General features: G+C 41.2%; 1 protein-coding gene across 2 annotated transcripts in view; it reads right to left on the reverse strand.

The window, feature by feature from the left end:
• Positions 1–442: 442 nt before the first annotated feature.
• The window catches only part of SMAD2 (SMAD family member 2), a gene marked incomplete at both ends in the record, with an annotated part of 29,792 nt that continues 9,086 nt past the window's right edge, over positions 443–21,148 (reverse strand). Inside the window, 9 exons of one of the 2 annotated variants that reach the window (XM_079548998.1) lie at positions 443–566; positions 3,789–3,933; positions 4,107–4,244; positions 5,377–5,589; positions 6,165–6,218; positions 6,699–6,773; positions 10,049–10,183; positions 10,792–10,985; positions 12,116–12,205. In XM_079548998.1, coding sequence (XP_079405124.1) covers positions 443–566; positions 3,789–3,933; positions 4,107–4,244; positions 5,377–5,589; positions 6,165–6,218; positions 6,699–6,773; positions 10,049–10,183; positions 10,792–10,985; positions 12,116–12,205 — 1,168 coding nt within the window. The remainder of the gene's footprint in view (positions 567–3,788; positions 3,934–4,106; positions 4,245–5,376; positions 5,590–6,164; positions 6,219–6,698; positions 6,774–10,048; positions 10,184–10,791; positions 10,986–12,115; positions 12,206–21,148) is intronic. The other variant, XM_079548999.1, reaches the window with a different exon arrangement.

Below are 21,148 nucleotides of genomic sequence, written 5' to 3' on the forward strand. Positions count from 1 at the left end.
TCTAAAAACAAACCAAACATCTAACTATGGGAACTAAAATGTAGAACAGCACAATACTGTGATATCTGAGATCATGATACATTACCTTTACGTATACTTAGCTATTCATGTTATTGATAAACCATTAGGACACTCAGTTATATACCCAATAAAAACACCATTAAGAATCTTTAGAGCTGTTCCTTCTTCTCTCTGAAGAAGGCATTTCTATATACTAAGTTTTCATCTAGTATCAGAGTATAGGAAACAGAATCCACAAGGTGCTTTAATTGATGAGACCTCAAGTGCTGTTTTTCATTAATAATAAAAAAAAAAAAAAAGCTTTTTTTGGATAGTAAAGAGTTCATGAGGACCACACACAAATACTACGATAGACGAGCTTTTCTATGAAGTCTGTTGATAGGTCTTAGTATTTAGCCCACTGGTAGCAGAGGAAGGAGTTTTACGACATGCTGGAGCAGCGTACTGAAGGGGAGCCCATCTGAGTCAATACTTTGTCCAGCCATTGTAGAGGTCCGTTCAGATGGAGCTCAATCCAGCAAGGAGTGCTTGTCACGGTCTGCCTCCTGAAAAATCAGGTGGAAGAGGAAAGTCAGAAGGCAGTTTTGCAAACCGTGAGGTTCTCCATCACACAATCCCTCACACGGCGTGGTTCATCTCTCCCTGCCACGCAAAGGTTAAAATCTGCAACCATTGTGACAAGTGTACCAACAGCTCATCAGCCTTCAGAAGAAACAGCCACCCCACATCTATAAGAAACAGCAATAACACCATCAAGAAGTATTCCAACAGGGAGATGGTGGAGTCACCACCCCTGGAAGTGCTCAAGAACCATGGAGATGTGGCACTCTGGGACATCATTAGAGGGCATGGGGTGGTGATGGGTGGCCAGCTGGTGATTTTAGTGGTCTTTTCCAACTGAAATGATTCTGTGACATGCTGCTCTGAAGAATAAAATAAGAGCTGAAGCAAGTGCTATGAGCACCATGCCAAATGCCTCATTCTTCAAAAGAAAGTCAAACTGAAAACTGTGCACCGACTACGGTGTTGATGTCACAGACAGCTGTACACAGCTAACATCTCCACCTTCAAAGAGCCTGCATGCATAATTATAACTTATTATTACATAATAATAATATAGCTGTTTATATTATTGTAATGACTATGTTTGAATTTGACTGACTGCTAGAAGAAATAAGAAACTGAAACACTCAGCTCTGCACAGGTGGGATGGTCCAGCAGCAGAACGCTGCGGTAATCGTAAGATCTGCATTTTTAGAGCAATTGTCAAGGGAGACGTACAAGGCAACCATGGTAGATGTTGTCAGAAACACTACACTGTAACAGAGCGTGTGGTTACACTGCACTGATGTTATCTCAAAAGGAACACTCAACTTTATCTCTGATTTCCTGTCGGCTTATTTCTAGCTCCACATGCAAACGCAATCCTCACGCAAACAGCTCAGAAAAAAAAAATGTGTTTCTCTTGTCTCTTACATCAACTTGCCTTATTTTCCCACAACAGAAGCTGTTAATTAAACACCATTTCGAACACCTCGGTGAAGTTGAAAGCTTGACAGCCATAAAAGTTCCATTCACTTTCCCATCCTCCTTGTTTCTGAGACCTGTTATTCAAACACCTTCCTTCTCATCTCCAAAGTAAAGAAATCAGTATTGGACCTACTCTGCCTGAGAACTCCTGTTATTTCCCTGCACCCACTCGAGGCACAGAAGTTTTCTCAAACAAGAATGGCAAGACTACTGTTGCTAAGCCAGTTTTTCCCAGTAATTCTAGTTATTCCCAAATCAAAGTGAGGAAGCATTAAGATTCAAAGACAGCAAATCAGCAGACAGAATTCCAGCCCCTTCATTTTTACAGTCGGCAGTGGAACCCTTCGCTTGAAGGAAATGTGTTTATAGAAGCAGAGGAACTGAAAAGGCAGAGAAATCAAGCTGGTGAGAAGATGGATTTCGAAAGCTGCCTGTAGTTTTACATTTTCTAGAAGAAAGCAGCTGGGGTCTGTGCTCTCTCAACACTCCAAAAAACATTGTTATCTCAGCCCTGAGCGCCTGTGCCAAAACAAAGTGATCCAATAAAAGAACAATCTAAACCACAGGAAATGTAATTCCATTTTGTCTTGAATCCTCTCCCAAAGAAGGAAGTTCATTATTCCACGGCTGTCAACTCCCCTACAATGTGTTCCACAATACACTTCCTTAATATGTTATAACTGGGTCTGTTCAACAGCCCTGGCAGAAGATCAAATAGTGACAGTCCCTTCGCAGCCATCTCAAAGCTGAAGCTTGGTTTCTTCTACCCATAGATTTCCTACCTGAGCATCACTAAATCTTCGCTGTAATTACCTCTAACTAATGTTCTTCTGAAGAACAGCACCAACTTCAGCAGAGATGCACAGAAACTCATTCAGTATTCCTTCAGCAGATTCTGTGCTGTTTGAGCAGTTTCCTCTGAAGCTTTTTTAACCCTATGACCTCTGAAGGGTTGGTAGACTACAATCAACACTCTCTCTCCTTAGTAAAAGCTTCACCCAAAGCCTCCTCACTGCTTTAGCCCAAGACATAACTCCATTCACTTCAAGCTGTCCTCATGCAATCCGACTGCCTGAGCCTTTCTTCTACTCTGATTTGAATGTTGTATTTAATTATGTGTGAATGTATGCATTCTCCTTCAGAGCTAAATCCAACTGTTCTTTAAACTGGAGCCAGATTTTTCCTTGAGTACCTCTTGCTAACAAAGAGGTACCAATTTATTCCATTACTCAAATTTTTCATTCCATCTAATTAGGCTTTTACAAAATTGGCTTCATTTAGCTGCAAATCCTCCCCCACATGCTGACAGCTCACATCTACGTGGATATACTGCAAGAAAGGAATAAAAACCCCAGGATCTACAGTGCAACCTGGCATTGTTTAGCTTCAGAAATCATGAGGGCTTTTTTTGTTATGGTCTGTATTGCAGTAGGGTATCAATATGTCAGACTGCTTTCAGTAAACAATTTTTAAGGATGCTTAAGGGATTTTTTTGTTGTTGTTTGAAACCACACCTATAATAACGAAATATTGAAATAATGAAATATTTCAAGCTGCTCAGTCAGAAGTTGCTTTCTCCTCTTTCCAAACTGCCATCCTACGTCATAAAGAGGCACCATCCTAAATGGTTTTTAGTTTGTCCTAAGCAACAATATAATTGGACTGTATTCAAGAACAGATAAAAGACTTTTTTTTTCCCCACTCAACCGTTTTCAGCAATTTTACTACAAAAATGCACAGCTTAGTCTTTCAAAGTTTTTTCCGCTGTAAGTCCCAGTGCATTTGCCATCACCTAAAAGCATGTTCTCCAGTTGCTGCACTCTGAGTCACTCCAATACCTTCTTTTGGACCTCCTCAACTGCATCCCACACTACAACCTAATAAACTCATTTTACTCCCCACCAAACAGCACAGAGATGGTAGATCTAACAGCAACTGTAAAACATGTTCTGAAACTTGAAGACGTTGTCAATGGTTTCACCACAGTAAGCCAGCAAGCAGGATGAAGGGAACTTTGATGGCATTCCTTGCTCAGTGAACTTGAGTGATATACGAAAATCAGTTTACTGGTGTTTTTGACTGAGGAGTTCTACAGTTGACACAGAGAAAAAAAATATGGGTTCAACTTACAGACAGCACAGCTGCAGTAGCATATGGACAGATTTCAATACAGACGGAAAAAATGTATTAGAGAAAGAAAAAATTGTTAACTCTAACTTGGAAAGTTTTTTTCTTACCTGTACTCAGCTCCCCATCCTTTAACAAAACTCATCCTGATGGTACACATTCTGGTAAGCTGATAAACTGCTTCAAAACCCTGATTCACAGACTGAGCCAGAAGAGCAGCAAATTCTTGGTTATTAAAGATTTTTAGATTGCATCCTACAAAGAAAAGATCAAAAAGGTACACTTAACAAATACTTGTGTTAGCTACACCAAAAACCAAAACCATGAAGAAACCCTTTCTAAGTACCAAAAGCAAAGCAAACGACATCCTGTGAATCCGTTCACCAGAGTTTTTTTTTTTTGTAGGAAGCCTTCAGTAGGCAACTGACCTGGTGGGATTTTGCAGACAGTTGCAGGATGCCAGCCATATCTTTGATTACAGTTGGGGCTCTGAACAAAAATTGCGCTATCACTGAGACACTCAGCAAAGACTTCGCCGCCGATGTAATAGAGACGCACTCCCCTCCCTGGAACAGAATTCAAAGCAACTCTCGTTGTGATATGACCCAGGCACATTAACAAACAAGGCAATAATTCGTTTCAGAGAAGGCCAAGTTTTTTCCTTACAACAAAAACAGAAATCAGTTATCTGGTTAAGCAAACTGCTGGGCTGACAGCTGTAGCCAAACAGCATTAACTTGCTTTTATAGATCACACAGTATTGGAAGTAAAAAGCAGAATAATATTCAGTATGGCATGAACTGAATTTTCTAGCCAGGTAGTGGTCTACAACCAAACACAAGAGCTTTTTCACTTAGAGAGAACTTGAGAAATATCACAATTGAAATAAGCAGATCAAATTCAGTGTAAACAAAGTGTGCCAACATGAAGTGTTGTATGTGAAGTGTCTTGTGCTGTTAAGAGACGGGAAAAACTAACAGAGCAAGTCTACCACTCGCACAGAGTTTCCTCTTGATGCACCCACACCATTTCCCAACCCACTGCATATCCCTTTTGCTTTACTGCTTTGACAAAAAAACAACGGGGTTTCATTTAGACCTATTGCTGAGAAGAAACCAATATGAAATCCTATTGTTCATTTTTGAATTGTGATCTTGTTCTGCCTCAGAGTGAAAAAAATCTGCATGGGTTATTTCTGTCACATGTAAGAAGGAATGTACAATTGATTTTCCCTCCAAAAGCTATTTATAATTAACAGGTCTTTTAGAGACTATAATGTCTACTCCCCTTTTTTCTTTATAACCATTTTTCCAACAAAACATCGGCTACTCTCTACAAAAGGGAGAACCCCTGACATGTTTGCTTTTCCTCACAATTGACCATTTTCATCATTTGTTACAGACACATCCTGAGCTTCCTCAAACCTACAATTTTACTACCCAAGCATTGCCATTTGAGGTGGAGGAAATCAGGTTCTACTCAAGATGTAGCAGCAAGAAGAATGTTAAAAACAGTGGCTACTGCTAAATAAAATAATCTGAAAAAATAAAATACGATTTCTGGAAGAAGATGTTGCAACGTGGAAAACAATATTCCTTAATTATTGAAGAGAAAATACTGATCATGTTGTAATTGAGCCTTGAGAGAGAGAAATCTGGAGCCTGGAGCATTAGAAGAGGAAGAAGATCAGATCTTTACCTATGTGCCGCCTTGTCATTTCCACTGTCGCGTTTCTGTTGACGTTGGAAAGCAGACCTAGACAAAACCGTTCGGAATTGGATGGATCTGTGAAGCCGTCCACAGTCAGAGAAGGCTGTGATGCATGGAAGGTTTCTCCCACTCTTTGATTCAACTCATAATACGCTATTGAACACCAGAATGCGGGCTCCGAGTAAGTGACTGGCTGCAAGTCTAAAAAATTAAGAAAGAAAGAAAGCTAGTACAGAATTTGAGCCTGAAAAGGAGCCTACCTGCCCTGCTGTTCTTCTCTTCCAGAAGTGACAGTCTCCTCAAGCTACACAAGTTACAATTCTGCTTGCTGTTGTTTTTAGCTACCCCAATAAAAAGAATAGAATTCAGTATTTCACACAAAGGTGAGTGGGAAGAGGAGAAGGGATGATGTAGAATGAGCACAGTTCATGTATTCCAGCACTTGCACTTTGCTTAGCACAATGATTAGGCCACTGTTACTGTGAATTCAGACACTGAGAGACATTTCTATTGCCTTTCTGTAACTTAAAAACACTTTGGTAAAGTTAAAGAAGAAATTAAACTGAACCACTCACGTGTTTTACTCTCTTTGCTAGAGATTGAGCTGCAGAAATAGGGTAGTTATTAATTAGCCATTAACCCAGCTACATGGGTCAACCCAATAGTCTCCTACCAAAACACTCTTTCCTATATTATATCTTCACTTTATGTATACAAGTACACTAAAAATAGAGTCATCACACACACTCAAACATATGAAAGTGTTTCCAGCTTACCCAGGCTATGGTTGACTGGAGAGAGAGTACTGGGAGACAGCTCTGCTGGAGATCCTGTTGGAACAACACAGATTGGTTCAGAGCAATATACAATATATTCTTCTTATTTTAGGTAGACAGGTATGACTGTTATTTAGGGACTAGCTTTCTCTTAAGAGTTCTTAGGACTTAAAGCCCTCAGAAAACCTGTAACCAGACTTCCAGCAGGTCCCATCTTTATTCAGAATTCAGATTACATTTAATTTTCCAGACTCCTGGGAACCTAGCCCTCCTCATAAAGAGCCTATTAACATCTCAGCGGGGCATTTGGCAGAGCTCTCTTCACGCACAGTCTGTGAACATTTATTTATTTATGCACTTCTCCACTAGGAAGATCTCTCAGTGTAGCCTCCCTAACAAGAATTAATTTGAAACACAACAGGTTATACAGAAGTCTGCTGCTGTCATGACTTGGGCTGAAGACACGCTATTACATGTGAATGGACCACAACAAGCAATTCCAAGTCTTCAAAGTGGTGAAAAAAGAAACGTTACCTGTATCCATGCTTTGGTTCAACTGCTGGTCACTCGTTTCTCCATCTTCACTGATATATCCTGGAGGTGGTGTTTCTGTTAAAAAAAAAAATCAAAATTAATTTATAGTTTAAACGAATGAGAAACTTGCACGATGTACTATTTGGGGATTGGTCGTCAACTCCCTGCATGCTTTGTGTGATACCTGAACACCGAACTGGAATTTCATTCTGCTGGATTTCCTCCCTTCCAGTAAGAACTCAGACCCGTTACCTGCCCCACTGTCCACGTAAAATGCATCATCCCTGCACGCCCATCGGTTGCTCCAACATGTTACACAATTAATGGATATCCCTGTTTTTTCCAGGCAATACAACATACTTCCACTACAGTGAGTAATAATTTTGCAATTGTGATTAGCAGCTTTCACATTTAGTCGAATTACAAATGAAAAAACCATCTGGTGACTTCTACAAAAAAATAGGAGCTGTCTTCATGCAGTACAACCATCAGATCAGACACCCTCCTACGCCTTACAAGTTTTTAGATTTAAAGGTTATTTTCCAGCTTGGTCCCAAGTTCACTTTTTCTTCAGCACCTAAAAGTTGCTTTCACACATTAACAATAAGGTATTATCTAATCAGTTATGATGCACAAGCTCTCTTTATTATGACAAATCTCAAGTTGTATTGAAAAAAAAAAACCCACCATCTATTCTTATCACTAGCTTTTATTAAAAATGGGAGTATCACTGACCAAAGTAAACTCAGTAACAAGCACAAAGCATTCTGACACTAGAAAATGTCAAACTTCACAGAAATATCTTTAAAACCCAGGAGACTGTAGTTGTTCCTTCCCTCCATTCAAAATTAATTTGTAATTCAGATAATGTGCTAACCACCTGCCTTTCAGGAAATAATTTTCTTTGAACTGGACATGAGTCTTTTCCTAGTTACTGAAAATAAAATGTCAATGTCTTTATTGGAAGTGGTAACTGCTAACTGATCTCTATAACCACCTCAGAATTGTCTCAGAAACATCTAAGAGTTTAAACATTTAATTACGTATTACCAAACACTAAGAACAAAGATAAAGTGTTCTGCTTCAGAATTAAAATAAATCTGTATCTACTATCACGTCAGAGATTTATAGGAGAAGAGTAATAACAGAAGAAAGCAAGAGGAAACTTGATTAAATCACCAGATTAAATAAAACTGAACCAAAAGAACAACATTTTCAGTTCACTCTAAATATAGATGTGACAAAATTCAAGTGGGAATTTAAAAGAAAAATAGAGGGAAATCTTTACTACCAAGAACAGTGATGATAAAAATCACACTTGTTTTGAACATTTTTATAGAACTCACTGTGATAAACAGGACTGCACCCATCTTTTCATTTTTTGTTTATAGTGAAGCCCACAGATGTAGTTAAAGTCAATAATAATTTCCAATCCAACCCACACTTCCAGCTTCCAGTTCTTAATTTGAGTTTTTTGGCACAGATTATGTTCTATATCCACTCAGTCTGAACACAGCCTCCCTCCACCTATTAATACAATTTTAGGGTCAGGGGTGAGAAACAGCACAGCTGGAAATTAATTAACAAATCCCAGCCAGAAGTCTGGACACTGTAGCTCAAACTGGAAGGGCCATGAAGGTTATCCTACATCTCTACAGTCACCACCTGCCCAGAAAAAGCACATGAAGTACACACAAGTGATGATCTCTTTGTAGACCAACAGCTGTAGCCTGGCCTTCTGCTACAGAAAATGGTTCTCCAAAGCAGGCTGTCAGACTAAAGAAGGCTTATCAGAACCCAGCTAAGCAGCAAAGATTAGCTATCAACATCAAACAAACTGAGATTCAGATATGATTCTTGAATACAAGAGCAGTGTCTGTGACAAAGAGAAGGAGGCGAGGCGTGGTGAGCTGCATAAAGAAGTGAATATCACGTGAGTACCTGCAATCACCTTGAGCAGGCTTCTTGCCAACAGCTACCCAGAGTTCCCTGAGCTCATTTCCTGGATTTCCAAATGGTGTCTCTTTGCAGTAAGCAAAGTCCACAAACACCATCAAAAAGCCCTCAGACTGAGTCAAAAAAGCATACAAAAATGAAGAAAGCAACATCAAGTTCCTGCATCTTGAACAGCCCTTTAAAAATCTTGTCACAGTCTTAGAATGGCTTAGGTTAGAAGAGATCTCAGGATCACTTAATTCCAACCTCTTTATGGGGGCAACAAATTTGGCATTGATTTAACAAAGGAGATCAAATTCATTGACATTTTCTTGGCTCTACTTCAGCTTTCAGATAGATTTACAGGAAACATGTAACATCCTGGTATTAGACATGCACATAAAATATGTACATGACGCGTTTGAGTTTAAAGGCAGTCATTCCTCTCGTGTCAGGATCTGAATTACCAGCTTATTTCAGTACTGGGATGCTGGAATATAATTGCCTTAAACACTTATGAAAAAAATGGCTGCTTGGCTCAGTTGAATCTTCCCAGAAACTTCCTGAAGCAGCAGGAAACTGGGGGAACTACAGGCCAGTGAGCCTCACTTCTGTGCCTGGGAAGATCATGGAGCAGATCCTCCTGGAAGACACTTTAAGGGACACGAGGGATGAACAGGTGATCCTAGATAGCCAGCACAGCTTCACCAACAGCAAATCATGCCTGACCCATTTGGTGGCCTTCTTTGATGGAGCAATGGCATTAGTGGGCAAACAGAAGAAAACTGATGTTATCTCCCTGGACTTGTTGAGGTGCTGTGGCACTGGCACAAGCTGCCCAAAGAGGCTTTGGCTGCCCCGTTCTTGGAAGGCCAGAGTGGATGGGCCCTGGACAGACTGATCCAATGCTTGATCTAACAATGGGCAACCCTGTCCACGACGCAGGGGTTGGAACTAGATGATTTTTGAGGTCCATTCCAACCCAAGCCATTCTATGATTCCATGAAACAGGGAATTGGGATAGGAAACAAAGGTCACTCTTTTCATATTTCAATAAGAATAGAGGCTTGTGTGTGCACTGCAGCAGTTCACTTTGATTTTTTTTTTTTGGTCTTGAGGTAGGAAGAAGCAAACAGGAGGAAGAATTCTTTATTAATTCAATACTCTTATACTGAATATTAACAGCAAAACTGTACATACACTGTAGTAACAAATACACAAGACAGACTTCTATAGATTATGAGCTACAGATCAAAAAATTTTAAGTCACTGTTTCATTTTCAGGAGTTCCACTGGAATTAATAAAGGAGATGAGCACAATTTCATTTATTGGTACATCCTTCAACTCATTTGATCACTTAGGAGGATGGTGCAATGTTAAGCATACTGTTTCACGTTGGGAGGTAAGAAAATACCTGGTATGTAGTTGCTCTGTGGCTCAATCCCAGCTGGGAAATTAGTGTTCTCAGGAATGGAATGGGTGTAGTCATCAAGAGGTGGAAGCTCTGTCAGGATCTCAGTGTGCCGTGGCACCAGGACAGGAGGCAAGACTGGAAAAGAAGTCAAAATATTAATACGACCCTCCAAACTCACAATTCTATGAAGTGAAACAAAAAACAAATCTAAGCCATATAACATTTTCTTTAGGTGCGTCTCAGTACTTCTAATACTGCAATTGCACTGCCAATTACTACAACAAGCAGATTGTTCTTGAACATGACTTAGTGAACTATTCTCATTTTCTGTTCTCATTTTCATGCTGGACCATCCTCAGCCAGCTGGAAATCGCTAGCACTACTGGAAACACTTAACAGGGTATTCAACACATTGATAAAGATTTTTCAGTACCTTTCCTATTAAAAACTTTAAGCAGATGGTATTCTCCAAATATTTATCCTTAATCACCTTGCAGTCCTGGCACAAGAACACACCATCCTTCTCTACTTTTCATTTGACACATCATGCTGAACAAGTATGCAGAATCACAGAATCATTAAGGCTGAAAAAGACCACTAAAGTCATCCAGTTCAACTGTCCACCCATCACCAAAATGCCCACTCACAGAATCACAAAGTCCAGCCCCAACTCACCCCTACACTAACCCACGTCCCTCACATACACACAGACCATAAAGCCAGAAGCAGTCCTGTCTTCCTACCTGGTGTCTCCACTCTCTGGTAGTGGTATGGGTTTACGCACACTTCATCCTTCTTAAGATTAAAAGCGTATTCACAGTTTTCGATTGCTTTAAGTTCATGGTGGCTGTGAAGGTCCGGCCAGCGCCACAGACGACAGTAGATGACATGCGGAAGCCCTTTACGATGCGACACCTGTAGCCGGCCATCGAGAGATCTACATGGGAAAGATGTGGAGAGGAATTCACAGGCTGCACGCTGTCTCAAAATCGCTCAGTCAACAGTGTAACACACAGGAAGGGCAGTTTGCTCATTTTCAGAATTCAGCGGACTGACGCTGCTAGTGACATGTGTGCTCTTGTTAAAATGCTTCAGATGGGAGAAAAACGATGGCATCAACCAGCGTTAACTCATCTCTGAGCTGCTCAAATTACTGCCAGTGAATTTAGGGGTCATTAAAAGCCACTTTACCTCCAGCCAAGTATTTGGGGTGATCGCTTCATACACATTTTTTAAATGCAGAAGACACTTGTTGAGAGAAAATCACACACTTAACAGTCCCTTCAGTTTCTAAACCTCGAGGCTTGGCGTGGCATGGACGCTTTATGGTTTTAAGCTTAACAATTCCCTGGGTACTGCAGGTCAGTGTCTAAGCAGCCAGCTGCCCAAGGGATCCACATGGCGGTGTGACTGCGATGCAACAAGTGAGAACACACATCTCACAGGGGCTACACGCTTTATCTTCTTGCCTTCCTCTGCCTTGCTACCAGCTGAAAACGTTTTGCTAGTTTTAAGACAGACTGCATATGCTTACACAAATGCAGATGTTTATGATCGTTATGGGATGGGAGACAAACCTCAGTACACAAATCAAGCAATGTGATATGAAAAAATAAAGACCCTGTTCAGAATTTGCCCGCTGTTAACTACTGAAGAATTGACAAGCAGTTCTTTAGCAGCTCGTATCAGAGCCAATTAGTGAGATTTAACTGAAAGCTCAAGGCATACAAAGCAGTTTAAACACTTTGTAAGATTAGGTCTAAAGAATTAAGTAGTCCAATGTTGTTAATAGAAATACCAAATCCCATCAGAGCTTGCATTAACAAGTCTTCCCATTCTTTCAACTGGTGTGAAAAATGAATATTCCACAATTAGGATTTCATTGGTCAAAACATCAGCTGAGAACACTCGGATTGCTACACTGGCAAGCAAATGTCTTTAAATGCTGTACCGTGAGAGGCCTAAGAAGCATTCAGTCTATTTTACAGCTAAAGCATCCCATGACAGACCCTCCAAAGCCAATCCCTCCCACAAGGTCCTATGACGGAGAGAGGGCAGAATATTCACCTGGTTTGTTCAGAGAAGCTGTAAAGGCCTGTTGTGTCCCACTGATCTATCGTGTTTGGTGTACTCAGTCCCCAAATTTCAGAGCAAGTGCTGTGCATAAATTGAAAACAAAAACAAAAAATCGGTATGAATATGGAACGTGGTTATTCAAAACACCATGATGTCAAACATGGAGAAATGTACAGAGTACTTCCTTCCACATAGAAGATAGAGCACTGGGAGGCTTGCACTTGGATGGACATCGCATGCTATATTTTCTATATGAAGGAGGCTATCAAAATGGAACGCGTGATTCAAAGTAAATGATCATGTTTTTAAAGGGTGAACAAATTCTGACTTTAGGTACTTGATACAGCTGCAATGCTCCTTAAAACAGGCAAAACTTCCTCAGCCTAGCTCGTACCAAAATTATCTTTTCAGGAGTCATTTCTGGGTTGGTTTCTTTTTTGTTTTTGTTTGTTCTTCAATGCAAACTGCCCTACAATTACCATCACAGGCCATGTGCATCTGGAACTGAACTATCACAGCCTAGCTCCAAGGTGCCACCATTCAGCCATTCTCCACGTATATTCTTATTTACTGCTTTTCTCAGTACAGGAAAACTTGGGCTCCAAAGAGAAGCATATTGCAGTGATGCTTCTCACTAATTTCTGCGTTCTCCTTGGTTAAGTAATGGGTGTTATTTTTGTTATTTTTTACTCCATACAAGATGTATGTTTTACACATATTTACAGTGCTGTAACCTTAAGTCCCAGCTACCGAACAACAAAACTTTAGTTGTGAAATCAAGCAGGAGGAAATGAGAGACAACTTTTGGAAAACAGCTCAGTGACAAGCACAACAGTTCAGAAGAAGGAACTTCCAGTGACACAAGCACAAGTTGAAAGGAGCAGCAGATGGAGGCAAAGCAAAGAATAGCATGAGTGTATAAATGGGCATGTTCTCAGAGGCATGGGCCCACCTCAGGTCCACCACAGACGTGCTCTGTGACCACTGAGAAATGATTATTTATTTTACATAACATAGAACGAGACTCAGAAATGGAGAGAACTCGGGCAACAAACATCTTAAAACCAGAGATGTGGCTGCTTTTTCACCTTTGAAGTTAACAACCTCTGAAAAGCTGTACCAGAAAGAAAAGGACAAGAAGTTCGCCCCACCCCTGATTTTAAAAAGAGAGTTTGAGATTTACATTTAAGTTACCAACCCCAGCTGACACAGTTCTTAACAGCACTTCTAGCACAGATAGCCACCACAATTCCACGGACACTTTTTAAAAACTTTAGTGAAGGCCACAGGGAAAGGGAGGGAGTGGGTCTGCTCCCCTTCCTGCCTGTCTCACATACCTCAATTAAATACCATCCCAGGGAGGGGGAGATGCTCTAAGGCAATCTACAGCTCTCCAGAATCCCAGGGGGCAGAAGGGGGATAGTGACCATCACTGCTACTCCAAAGGTGCCTCTACCGGCATGGTGGGCTGCCAGCAGCCATGCATAGACTGGAATTGTTGCCCTGAAGACACACAGGCTGCCTGTGGGACATCAGGGAACATCCCTGTGTCCTTAAATCTGCACCACTACTGCTTGTCAGACAATCATCACACGCGCTCAATTAGAAGAACAGTAAGCAGACACAGTGCTGCATTTAACTGACACAGGTATCTCTAGCAGCTTACTCCCTGGAGCAATGGATTCCGTGCTTGAAAGCTGATGCTGTCACACAGATTCCACCTTCTCAAAATTGTGGGGTGTAAGCACCATGTGCCACATATTTACTTCACAACACACACAAAAGTGCTATAGCCTTACAGTATGACAAACAGGAACAGTATTTTACGTTATCAACCTCTTCTCTGTAAGTATACAAACCATCAAGGTTGATTTCATAGTCCAAAACCTATAAAAAGACAAACAGTACTCTGAAGTGACTGTATGATGGAGGTGTAACTTAGGACCCAGGACACCACAGACAAGGAAGGTGGTGAGGAAGCACGTGGGGGTACTGGAAAAGAAAGTACAGAAAAACCGATTAGCAAGAGAGCAAAACTGCTCCATTACCCATCCACTGCATTTTACAGTGCTGTCTTTTGGGACATATGCCTGCCCGGGCTGGGATTAATACTGATGGCTTACTGGCTCATCTACAGTAGGACTACTTTCCAGGTCCAAAAATCCAAATACACTGCACAGCCTGCAGGAAATTGTCCTGTAGTTCAAAGACAGTTATCTCAACACAGATCTGTGGTTCATTTAATGGCCTCTCTGTTCTGCTCACACAGAAGATCCACTGCCTACATGCTGCCAGACCTCCCTGCTCCATGTCACCCATCCAAGTAAACTAGAGCTCTTGTAAGTCAAACACACATCCCAAATCCAATCTCCATCCACAGGGCTTCCATTAAAGGTTGCGTTTACTACACCTACACAGTGGGTTCACTCAAACACAAGCAATGGACTTGTAGAGAGTTGGTGGCTGCAAAGGCAACTGCATTCTGAACAATATTTAAGCAGTGATTAATGCCACATAAATGGAGGCACAGACTCAAGAAGGATTTGTGCCCCCTTTCAAAATAGGAGGTGTTCTCTCCTAAAAACTTACCTTTCTACAGCGTGTTAAATCCCTTATGAGATGTAGGTTTGCTTTAGCCCATTAAGATTCTGGAAGAATAAAGGACTAACATATGTACTTCTAAGGTAAATCTTGCTTGGAAACATTCCCAAGCCATGGATCAAGATTCCTAGGATACAAGTATCCTAGGAAGCAGCTAGGATGTTCCCCAGCATGATGCCAGTTATGCCTTCCTACACCATTACCAGCTTGGTGAGCTGCCAGCCACTGGGACCACATGCACTGGGAACTCTGCTGCAGCCACCCTGTCCTGCAAGGAAGAGTCCAAGAGCACAGATGTACTGGATGCAGACAGCCCTGAAGACAGCTGGCCACAGTGCTGGGGACATTCCAAGGCACGTTGAATTTATGAGGAGGGAAGGAGCCAGCACATACCACCATTTCATGTTTAGGAAGCAGGCTGCCCTCACGCTGCAGCCCTAAGCACACTTGAGGCTTCGCACTTTGCAAAACTGGGTTTTTGGTTTAGAACATGCTGTGTATCTCAGCATGGTAGACCATCACTATTTCCAAAATATAATCTGCCTCCTGTATCCAAGCAAGACTGAAGCCCTGTCTACACAGGAAAGATTTCACTATACTTCAAGAAAAAAAAAAACCCCTCAAAGTTAATGTATTTTGTCCCACAGGAGTGGACACTTTCATTAAAAGAAATGTTTTCACAACTGCTCAAAACAATTTAACTGTTGACATAAACAACATCAATTATTCAAATGCTAGGGAGTTTATTATTATTATTATTTAATCAGTGTTTTCAGCACTGATTTAGATTAGCAAACCACAACATTCTGTGGCCTCCAGCACTCATGGCATGTCAGGACTGTTGCTCTGCAGACCCTGCAGTATTACCACATTTATTTTTGAGGGGTTCACAGAATCAATTGGCCTCATTCTGCAGGTGTTCTGAAGTTCTAGGAGCAGGAAGATTATTTTCCAGAAAATGAGGGAACCATCAAAGCACACTCACAATTGCTGACTGCTAACTCTTGAGATTTTCAGGGGAAAGTCAACATTCTAGCATATATCTAGGTTCAACTAATACACACTAAACCTGGGACAATTCAGCCCTGCAATCCCAGTTTTGGGATCGATCACAAAAGAAAGGGTCAGACTCATTGCTCTGGGTGGAACCAGCCCTACTTCTGCCTGACACTTTCCCTAAAAGGAAAGGAGTTGGTGTTTCAATCCTTTTTATCTGCTTATAAGGAGCAGCATCTCAGATGATATTCAACATTTCTGGCAAGAAGAATCTTTAATGTGGCTATCACTATGCAGCAGCATAGAGCATGCCTTCAGTTCTTCCATTTCATCATTTCCTCTAACAGGAAAATCCAAGCTCCAAAAAACCCTACTCTGGGCAAGAAATGACCTAAACAGCAGAAAGCTGCAGCAATACTTCACAATTTTGAGACCCAGTGCCAAAACAGCTTCTCTTTATAAGACACAAAGTACTGACACATAGGAAAAAATGTGGGGGCAGGAAGAATCTAAATATCAAAGATAGGCAAAAATGTGTTTGCGCTGCTTCTGTGTGCATATTACAGATAATGTTTCCAATCAGCACAAACCATCTAATTGGAACGCCTACAAGCCTACTAAAAACTGGACATTACTCCAAATAGAAATGAATTTTAAACCTGCACATAAAGAATAAACATGGGACAGAAGTGGTTTGAGTTGTTTAAAAAAGAAAGCAATCATTGCTTATTTAACGCATCGTGCTCTAATCCGAGGAATCAAAATTTGTATCAAAATTTGTAATAATCCACATAATAAGCCACAAAAGATCAAACAGTCTAAAGCAACACGCATCTAAGGGTACATTACAGACAGACCATCTCTGCGCTGGAACACACTGGCTGAAGATAGATCCTGTGTGGCAAAGGACGCGGATCCATCCCTCCATGATAGATTTGCACTTGCCCCGAGCACATTTGCAGAACAGCTAAAACAAGTCAGCATAAAGGTGGTAGGTAACGTAGGTCTTCTCAATAATTGGACAGAAACAATGAACAAAGTAACCATCTTACCACTAAAACTGTTCACAGCACTGGCAACCTCCAGCTGCTTTCTTTGTACGCAGTGCAGTTCCTGCAGCAAGCACATCAGATGCAAGCAAGGCAGAACCACTTCAAAGGCGTTTACATTATCAAGTAGCAGAAACACTATATAGAGAAGTTGTTAAATATTGTCATAGCTCAAACATAACTCAATTCCACTTTCTTCTCTGCAGCCTTGCAAAGCAACAGGGTGGCTGTTCAGGAATGGAGACTCAGGGAACTAAAGTAGCAGCTTCAGAAAAAGGGGAAAAAAAAAAAATCTGAAAAGCAGATTTCATCAAACTAGTTAAAGCCAAAGCTGCACAGAAGTCATTACAGAATGATCTTCCGTATTTGTGAAGTACTAACATTGAATCCTTCATGATTTCCTTAAATCTATGACATCATTCAGAGTCTGCACCCAGTAATACGTTTGGGAGTTATGTTCCAGACCACCTGACCATCTCCCTCCTGCACCTCATACTCACAAGTCTTGAGTTTTGCTACGTAAGATCTCAGATCTAGGATACACAACACACAGCTGGAAAACAAGGACAGCTCTGTTGACTGAGGCGTCTGCTCAGCACTGGCACAGCTGGACTGAAGTTGTACTCCTGCGAAGACACCATTCAGTACTTCACCAATAGCACAAAAAGGATCAACTGACGAATGAAAGTGAACCTTCCCTTTTATTTCAGTATTTTCTTCCTGGGGACACTGGGGTTCATGAACCCATAGAGCTCAGAGGGAGGTACACAAAGCATATAGCAAACCTTTGGAATGAGGGCCTTGAAAATAACAGAAACCAGAAGACGGACCTGAAAGGCCGAGATGTGATAGAGATGTATCAAAATCACCAATTAACAAGTTTCGCGGCTCCTGTACAATTCAGCATAGAAGACAGTTTCTATGAAATCTGCCTGACTGCAGTTTCCTCATACCCACCTTTCAATTGAAAGTCTGCAGGGCTGCTTCTGTGTTCTGACCTGACAGTCCTTTTACATGCTGGCAGCTAGCGTAGAAGTTTTGATCTCTCTTTCTTGCTACAGAAAGTGTAAAGATTTGGGAATCTAGTATGAAATAATGATTTTTCTTCTGAGTGTCTGTAAGACAGATGAGCTAATCCCCTGGCTGAATAAAAAGCATAACTCTGAATTCTTCTTATAAAATCACTTATACAAATCTGCAGTGCCACTCATCATTAAGAGAAGTTGGACAAAGTACTTTCACAGAGATCCACTGTGTGACAGACAGTAGAATAGAGGAGTAAAGGAAGAAAAAAGATGGTAAGCTGTGTTGCAAGACAGCTTTAACAACCACAGCAAGGAGATATGTGAGCAGAAGTGCAGGTAGACAGACACCAAACAGATATGCCCATGCTAACTGTAGGAAAAGGATATTAAGTAATGTCTAAGAAGACCCAGGCTCCAAAAGAGAAAGCTCAAATTTCTCCCAGAACAAACTCCACCAGTAGTAAGACTGGCAGCTGGCTGCTTTATTTCCACAACTGTGACTGTCTGCCCTATGCCTCCAAACTCCTTACACAACTCTTCTCTCAATCAGAACTCTTTCAAGATAACAGTCATATAAAATTCAATGTAAAAATAATTCCATCAAATACAAAACACAGCATTTGAACTGTGGAAAACAACTGAAGTTACCTTCCTTATATATGGATCCATGTTAAAACATTAACACATCAAAATAATCAGAAAAGCAGGAGATGAAGGATACAATTCACTCCTCTAACACTACGGGGGAAAAAAAAAGCCACTGAACATCATTTACTCTAGCTTAAACTCTGAAGACATCCACAGGAGACGCGAAGTGAAGGGGGAAGTACTAAAGACCCTCTGTTATAGCTCAGCATGGAGCTGCACATCACTCTGCTCAGGGGCAGAAGGTTGCTTCTTCAGTTCTGCAAAGTGCCAGTGCTCAGGACTGAGGAATAAAGGGCATGAGCTACAGCGCAGCCTCACTTAGAGCCAACGGGGAGCTGGGCATGGGTTTTATGCTGGTGAGCCTGAAAACAAAGCAGGAACAAGAAGCCTGCAGAAACCATGAGCTAACAGCTTCGTTGGGAAACTTGCCCTGCAGCTCCCTCTCCAAGATAATATGACTGCACTGAGCAGCTGCAATTTATATCCGATTATCTCTGCAGCTGGCTTACTGGTGATAAGATGAAACACAATGCTGATTTCTACCTTCAATGAAATATTTCAAAAGCCACCAAGAAGTGGCCACAAGACCCAAAGACTAACCAGGCACTACCAAACAGACCAATATACAGCTCCATAAGCTGTAGAGATGCAGCTCTGTGTGCTAACATGGCACTCCTGAAATGCAGCCTTGAAACTCCTGCCATGCTTTCATTTGTAATGCTGCTATATCCAATAAAAAGTTTCTGATTGCTATATTATTTTGCTGTTTATCATACTATCCTCAGAACTGAAAACACTACACTCAACTGAGACAGAATTATGCAATTCTGAAATTCCCACAGCTGGAAGCACTGTGTTCATTATGTGTCTGAGTGAACTGGTATTAACAAAACTGTATTTCATCTGACAACAACACACTGAAAAGATTTTGTCAGAAAGTCCAGAGACATTCAAGACATCACATCCTAGAAGCAAGAAAGGATCCAAACTATCACTGGAGTAAAGAAAGGCTATCCAAGCACACACGTTCTGAGAACATCTCTTAGGAAAAGAACCTCTCGAAGCTCCATGCAGGTAGTGAGGTGCTGCCCCAGATCAAGCATTCAGCTACGAAGCAAGTATGCTCAGCAACTCAGTTCAGCTGAGAAATGCCCATCTGTTCTCTAGTCTCGTTATACCATGCCTACTGAAAGAGGTGATTGAGCAATTCCTTTCTAATACTTAAACTGTCACTGAATTGCTCCAACTACAGATGGCTAGTACAGGACAGGAGCTATGCCAAACTAGTAAGTACATCTTTCCTTCACAAGCTATGTAAGGAATGGACAATGTAGCAGATTTATCTCAATTTCCTTTCACACCACGTGTCCCCACCTTTCCATTTCTCTGGATAATATTAAGTGCAATATCACACAGTGGGTTAAGATGACACCCACTGCAACTTCACAGATAATTCCCTGTATCAATCCAAATAGGGATTAACATGGAGACAGACCTAAACAGAATCAAAGAGTGGCAAAGGACAACCCATCTTTACAGGAAGTCATACCCATCATAACACTGGCTAATCTGTCCAGAACAAATTGTCAGTTACCACCTGACAGCATTCTCATAGCTCAGGCTTTCGGAAGACGTACACAGAGCTCAGCAAGCATGTTTCAGGACTGGCCTCAAACAAGTACGTAAGAATGATATTCATCTGAAGTTCTCTAACCACTGTTAGTCACTGCAGGTGCAGTGGAAGCTTCTGTCACTAGCTTAGAGGTACAGCTACCAAAGGCAAAGCCTAGTCATTGACTTCCAACAGCCTGACGCCCTCCAAGTGGGTGAGCAGCTTAGAGTGCTGCAGGTGTGAGGCTGCTGGACAGCAACTGGTGGACAGCGGAAAACCTGAAGATCTGACATTCTGATGAACTACCTCAAACCAGTGGGTATGTGGGATGGTGCTAACACTATGGAGTGCCTAGACACCATGCTAGAATGACTCCCATTGCATCTACACCACTTGTGTGGGTACATCTACAAGAAAAGCAGTGTGAGAATATATTGATCTTAATCCGAACGTGAGTATCTTTAAGAATGAGGAGTATAAAAATTCAAATAAAGACAGGTGTTAGATATAAAGTCCACAGGACATGCAGAATTCCTAAGCAACAGAACTCGAATGAAGACAAGACTTGAGCCATAAAGCAGGTTTCCCCAAGCAATATACTGAGAAAAAGAACCAAACGGTACCTAAGTCACGACTGCTAGAGCAAATTTTTATATACAAGTAAATATAAAAATCAACTGAAGTCAGACAATGGCACTGCCTTCACTTCCAGCAATGCATGTTGATAATAAAGAAAATAACTATTAAGGAAAACCCATGAAAAGGCTTGATGAAGTATCAACGTTCAGGTACAGGAAAGCATGTTTTGCTTCTTTTAAATAGATTTTGTTTGCTGAGACACTGTGTTGCCTGAAAGATGAGTAAAGGCAAAATCAAGAACGTAACTTGACAGCCAAGATGCCTAACTACTCCAGGGGCCAGAATATGGGAATTCACATTAGATATTCATACCAGAAACCACAGAATCATTATTGCTGGAAAAAGCCTCTAAGGTCCTCAAGTCCAATCATTGGACCATTGCCACCATGCCCACTGAATTACAGCCCTAAAATGCAGGAATGCATGGGACAAATATTGTAAAATGGATATCAAA

This window comes from Tetrao urogallus, assembly GCF_951394365.1.
Source record: "Tetrao urogallus genome assembly, chromosome: Z".
NCBI lineage: Eukaryota > Metazoa > Chordata > Aves > Galliformes > Phasianidae > Tetrao > Tetrao urogallus.